The sequence below is a fragment of the Gavialis gangeticus genome, unplaced genomic scaffold (genome assembly GCF_001723915.1).
Source record: "Gavialis gangeticus isolate Ggan-Ray unplaced genomic scaffold, GavGan_comp1, whole genome shotgun sequence".
Lineage (NCBI taxonomy): Eukaryota > Metazoa > Chordata > Crocodylia > Gavialidae > Gavialis > Gavialis gangeticus.
Window position 1 is genome coordinate 164,415,354 of NW_017729024.1, and position 5,241 is coordinate 164,420,594.

Here is a 5,241-nt window from a genome sequence, read left to right on the forward strand (position 1 = left end):
CCTGCCCTTTGGGCGGGGGGCTGGACTCGATCTTCCGAGGTGCCTTCCAGCCGGAATGTCTATGAAATCTATGAAACGCTGCCAATGTTATGATGGGCTCTACATGAGCTGAAACTACAGGGGAAAGATCTGGGAGGCACTGGGGGACAGTCTGCTAAAAACATCAGCTCATCAGCCATCAAAAAGGCAAACATCTTAGGGATTATTAAGAAGAGGAAGTGTTGTTTCATTGAGAGGTGGGACTCATGGCCACCAGATGTGGTGGGAGCAGAGTTCAGACAGATTCACCAAGGGATGGGACACGTGCGTGGAGGAATGAGGCATCAGTCGCTATTGAGCAGGGGAGCGAGGGGCACAGCCTGTGCATCACAACTGCCTGGAGGCAGCAAGTGGGAGAGGAACAGGGTGAAAACCTGGTCAGGCCCAGGTCACTCCCTTTCAGCCTCCACTTTGCTGCTTTGGGACACAGGAGACAGGGCAAGACGGACCTGGGGTCAGTGAATGGCAGCTCTTCTATTCCTGGGAGATGCCATGAGGGGTTGGATGGGGAACAGCAGTGGCACACGAGTGGGCTCTTCTGCCTAATTTAGGCTCACCTGATAACCCTAATGCAGGAGGAGCACATGTGCATGCCACAGCCCTTCCTGGCCTGGCTGTGCATGAAGCCCTCGGGGCACTTTTACCTGGTGGCATCACCCAATCTCAGCTGGGGGATGGCACCAGACTCAAAGGAGCTGTGGAGGGAACCAAGACATTCAGACAAATCTGGTGTTGTTTCCCACAAATGTCACATGACCGTGGGCAGGTATCTCGTGACATCACCACAGCAGAGCCACGATCGCCCCCAGTATGTAATCCGCCCCCAGTGCATGAGTAGTGATGTACAAAGCCTCCTGGCTCTACCCTACCTTTCACCGTGACCTTGTGTTCGCCGGTTCCTGGGTGCGTGTATAGGTCAATCTGTATGGACACCTCGCCCACTGGATCGTCCACGCCGGACCCTGGCAAGAGAGATTGACACGCACACAATCAGACGGAGGAAGGTCACAGTTTCCTGGCCCCACCTTTGGTGTCTGGCCTCGGCCAGGCAGGGGCTGCCATACGTTACCCCCCCACTGCCCCGAGCTTCTTAGCAGCCACAGCAAGGAGGTGGTGAATGCCCAGGTCAATCTAACATCACGCCGGCAGGCCAAACACACACAAACAACATTACAACATGTTGGAGTAGGTGAGGCATCATCGGAGAGCTGAGAATTAACATCAGGAAGGATTAAATTGGCTTCTGAAGTGTCCCAAGGAGCCGACGAAGGATCCTCACAGAAAACCGCTGCTTCCGGGCTCCTACCAAGCCACCGCACGTGTGCATGCATCTCAGAACCAGGCATCCAGCATTCCCATGACCCAAAGCAAAGCAAGCACCGGTTACCCTAGGTTGTAGCAGTGAATGGAAGGAGTAGGGAAGGTGTGGAAAGAAGGTGGGCAGGGGGAAAGGTCACAGGACACTGAATTTGGCAAGCCCGCTGCTCCATAAAGAGCAATTTGTCCTTGGACGCCAAGTAAAAGCTCCCACTCCTGCTGCCTTTCAGACCGCTGTGAGCCACGTGGGGCTACAGGAGAAGCGAGGCATTTACAAGCTGACTGGAAACTTCTCTTCACCTGGTAGCCAGCAAGAAACAAGATGTAGTTTCACGCACAGGAAAAAGGTAGCATGTTTCAACAGAGCAGGTCAGAGGGTGGGGTAAGGGTTACCCGAGCCTTGCAATGCTCGATTGAAATTCAGGAACAAAACATTCAGTTAGATGCTTTCAGGCGTGATAGCATGCACGTGCTGGACGGGGACCTCGCTGGCGGCAATAGCTGTCACGATAAAAAAAATGGAGGCTGGAAGCAGGTCCAAGCCATTTCCTGAAGTGTGTATTGTGTGGCACGGGAGAGTGACCGCGTGGGGCTCAGGTCATGTCGACATATGTTCTTGTGCTTTGAAGTGTAAGCGATCCTCCCCGGGGCTGCGACAGAAGGCTATCATTTACCAAGCATGGGCTGGTAGCACTATACATCCCCTGAACGTGCAGTGCCGCTGGGTTGCCTCCATTAGCCCTGCTCCCCGTAGCATGCACTCGGGGCAGCCTCCTTTTCTGCATGCAACAACCCAGTGGGTCTCACTGGCAGCTGCAGGTGTGTGCACGTGCTCATTAGGACTGGCTGGAAGTGAGAGGGGCTGCTAACCCTGTTCTTGCTGTAATGCAGAAAAGACGTCTCCTGTAACTTCCCTGCATGCGTTTTCTGGTAAGGGACGTGCATTCAGCATTGTCTTTCAGGTCCGTTGGAGAACTGGTTCTTGTTTCTCTCCACATCCTGCCTGCCCCCCCCTCGCTCCCTCTCCCCTGTCCCAAGAGTTCAGCAGAGATGCAGAGCACAGGAGGGGAGAAACCTGCCTGCCTGCACTCTGGAAGAAATGCAGGCAACTCCGTAGCAAAGGAGGCAGCATTGTCTTAGCATCACACGCCTGATTTTTTGGAGCAGAGAAGGCATGTGAACACCACCACGTGGGGCCTGATTCTGATTTTGCTTACACCAGTGAAACCCAACAGGCTGCAAAGCTACAATGCAGCTACTATTTCTGCTGCAGGCAGATTCAGCTTGGGGCTTTATCTGCTTCAACTCCGCGCCTTTTTATACAACTGGAGGGAGCAGGGAGTGTCTGTAAAAGGGCAGAGAAGTAGGTGTTCAGGATGAGTCCCCTCCCTGCCCCTCGCACTTTTTTAGCTGATGGACAAAGAATTAAAGCCTTGGCCTGGAAACCTTCCTAGATTTGTAATGCCAGGAGGTGAGACTGCAGTAGTAAGAGCTCAGGCAACGTGTCACAGACACGTTTTCATCCAAAATAAAAAGAGGAAAGGAAAAAAGCTCTGGGCAATGTGCAACCAACACCAAACCAGGGATGTGCAAGCTTATTCTACCGAGGCGAGTGCCAGGACGTCGAGCTTCCTCCTTGCAGTCAGACGTGTCAAGCTCAGTCACACTGGCAAGCTCACGCCAGGCACTACCACACATCATGGCATGCACATCTTGTATTCGACACGCAGGGATCTAAAGTGCAGAGCAGGGGTAGGGACAGGCCAGTAGCAAAGAGGCTGTTGGTTGTCAGGACACACTTTACATTCCCACAAATCAAATCTCAAGCTCCCGGGGAGCCCGCAGGCAGGACACGGACCCCTGCAGCACACAACCCGCGCCTTTCCTCTCCGTAGGGTGCAAGCATTTCATAAGAGTTGGGTTCTGCGGGGATCTACAAGGAACAGTCTCTGGAACAGGCTTCAGAGCACGGGTAAGATGACTTCAAAAAGCAAGGCAAGTTTGCAGCTGGCTAATGTTGTTATGGCAACAACATTAGTCTTGAACATACCCTTATCAGGAAGAACGTCCTCATTAGCGGTAAACCTAATACCTTTCCCGTCATGCACTGAGCCATGAATTCAAAAGCCAAGAAGCAAGCAGGATAAAGAGAGAAGAGTGTGAATTACAATCCAATTAGCTGTGACACTTTGACAAATACAAGTTATATATTCTAGCTCTTGACAAACTACCCCAGAGAGCCACCGCACCAGCCTGGGCTTCGGGAAGCGGTGCAGTTTCTGAAAGCAGGAGGGTCTGTTCAGGTTAAGAGCAGACATGGCACGGGCTGCTGCCCTGACTAAGCCGTGTGCGCCGAGCGGTTGGCGGTTTCGTGCCAAGCAAGCTTTTGCAGTCAGAAGCGGCTGGAAATAAGGGGTGGCTTGGAAACTGTCATGCCCGGCTTTCCAGAGCTCTGGCAGGGGATGCAGACCCCCAGCTCGATTGTTGTGCAGCCCTCCCCTCCTGTGAGCCTGTGGAGGATGTGCCCAAACGTGGGGGAAGCCCTCGAGGAGAGCTGTAAGGGCCACGTCAGCCCCAGTGTTCCCAGCCCCTCCAAACCACTCCGCTGCCTGCAGTTATCTTGATGGTTTGTCAGCCCCGTCATCTTCACAGTGCCCCAGCAGCCACATGTGAACCGAGGCCAAATAGGACCAGGGGATTCACTTCAGAGCCCCTTTAACACTGCTCCCGAAGCCGGTCTGCAGAGGACATGGTTCATATACATCTTCCCTAAGCCTAAAGGCTCCCGGCACAAAGAACTCCCTACAGTACAGAGGAGCGGTCCTGGGGTCTGCCCTGTCCAGACCTCTGCCCCCAAAGTGACCTGGCACTGGGGGTTTCAGGGAAGGAGACCTCTGAGCCAGGCAGTTAGGAGATAAACCTCATCTATCCCTTAAAGCAAGGGCACCTTATGCCCTGGAGCAGGAGCAGCTCTACCCCTTTCATGTGTCTTTTTTTAAATCCATCTTGCAACTGCCTGGGCTGTTCTTACTCTGCTTCAGAAACCCTGTCATCTTGCGCGTGGCGTCAGCAGCTCGTGCCAAAGAGCCCCGCATCCAATTCCCTCTCCCCCATGTTGCATTTGCCGCTTCTGTGATTTCAGGGCTTGCGTCACTCCAAGCTGCTGCAGCTTGGCCCGAGCGAGCCTAGAACGGCAATGCCATCGCTGTCCCACGCCCTGCCACAATCAAGCGGCGCACAGGCTGCAAAGGCTGCTTTAATTTGGGGTGCTGACTCGTCACCCATGTTGCTAGCTTGGGACATGCTTTTGTCATGACACATGCACACGCATGGGGATCTTGATGAAAAAAAAACAACCCTCAGTCTGGCCACTGGAGGTTTCTGTTCTCCAAAAGACCCTGTGGAAGGAACTTGAATAGGGAACAGCTGTGCTGAGCCCATCTGGCCGCTGGATGTCATTGTTGAGCTGCAGGAAGAGAGCTACGGCAGGGCGCGCTCAGCCTTGACTTTGGGAACTATTCACATGCTGGACCTCAAAAGCATGGAGGGGTCTGTGCTACATGTGGGTGCATTTCAGCCCCAGGGAAAGCGATGACAGACACTTTACCCGACTTCGAAAGGATTCTCACTTCTGCCTCTTGGTAGCCACGTTCCTCTGAGAGAGAGGAGTGGGTAAAGTCTGTCAAAAAAAATTTGGACTGGACTTCCTGCACAGCAGAGGGAGGTGAATATGGCCAGGGGTCCTATACAGCACTCTGGGACCTGCAGCATGGACCTATCATGTGCAAAACCCTGCCAGGGCCAGAGCTTTAACACCATGGTGCAGAGAGGACCCACCCTCAGTGTGCATTTAGTAACATACAAACCTAGGCCTTGAACATACGG

The 5,241-nt window shown here is 53.5% G+C and overlaps 1 protein-coding gene across 1 annotated transcript in view; it reads right to left on the reverse strand.

Moving 5' to 3' along the window:
* UNC13B (unc-13 homolog B) overlaps window positions 1-5,241 on the reverse strand; it is a 339,671-nt gene that overhangs the window by 6,060 nt on the left and 328,370 nt on the right. The window contains exon 38 of the mRNA XM_019518288.1: window positions 909-1,001. Coding sequence (XP_019373833.1) covers window positions 909-1,001 — 93 coding nt within the window. The remainder of the gene's footprint in view (window positions 1-908; window positions 1,002-5,241) is intronic.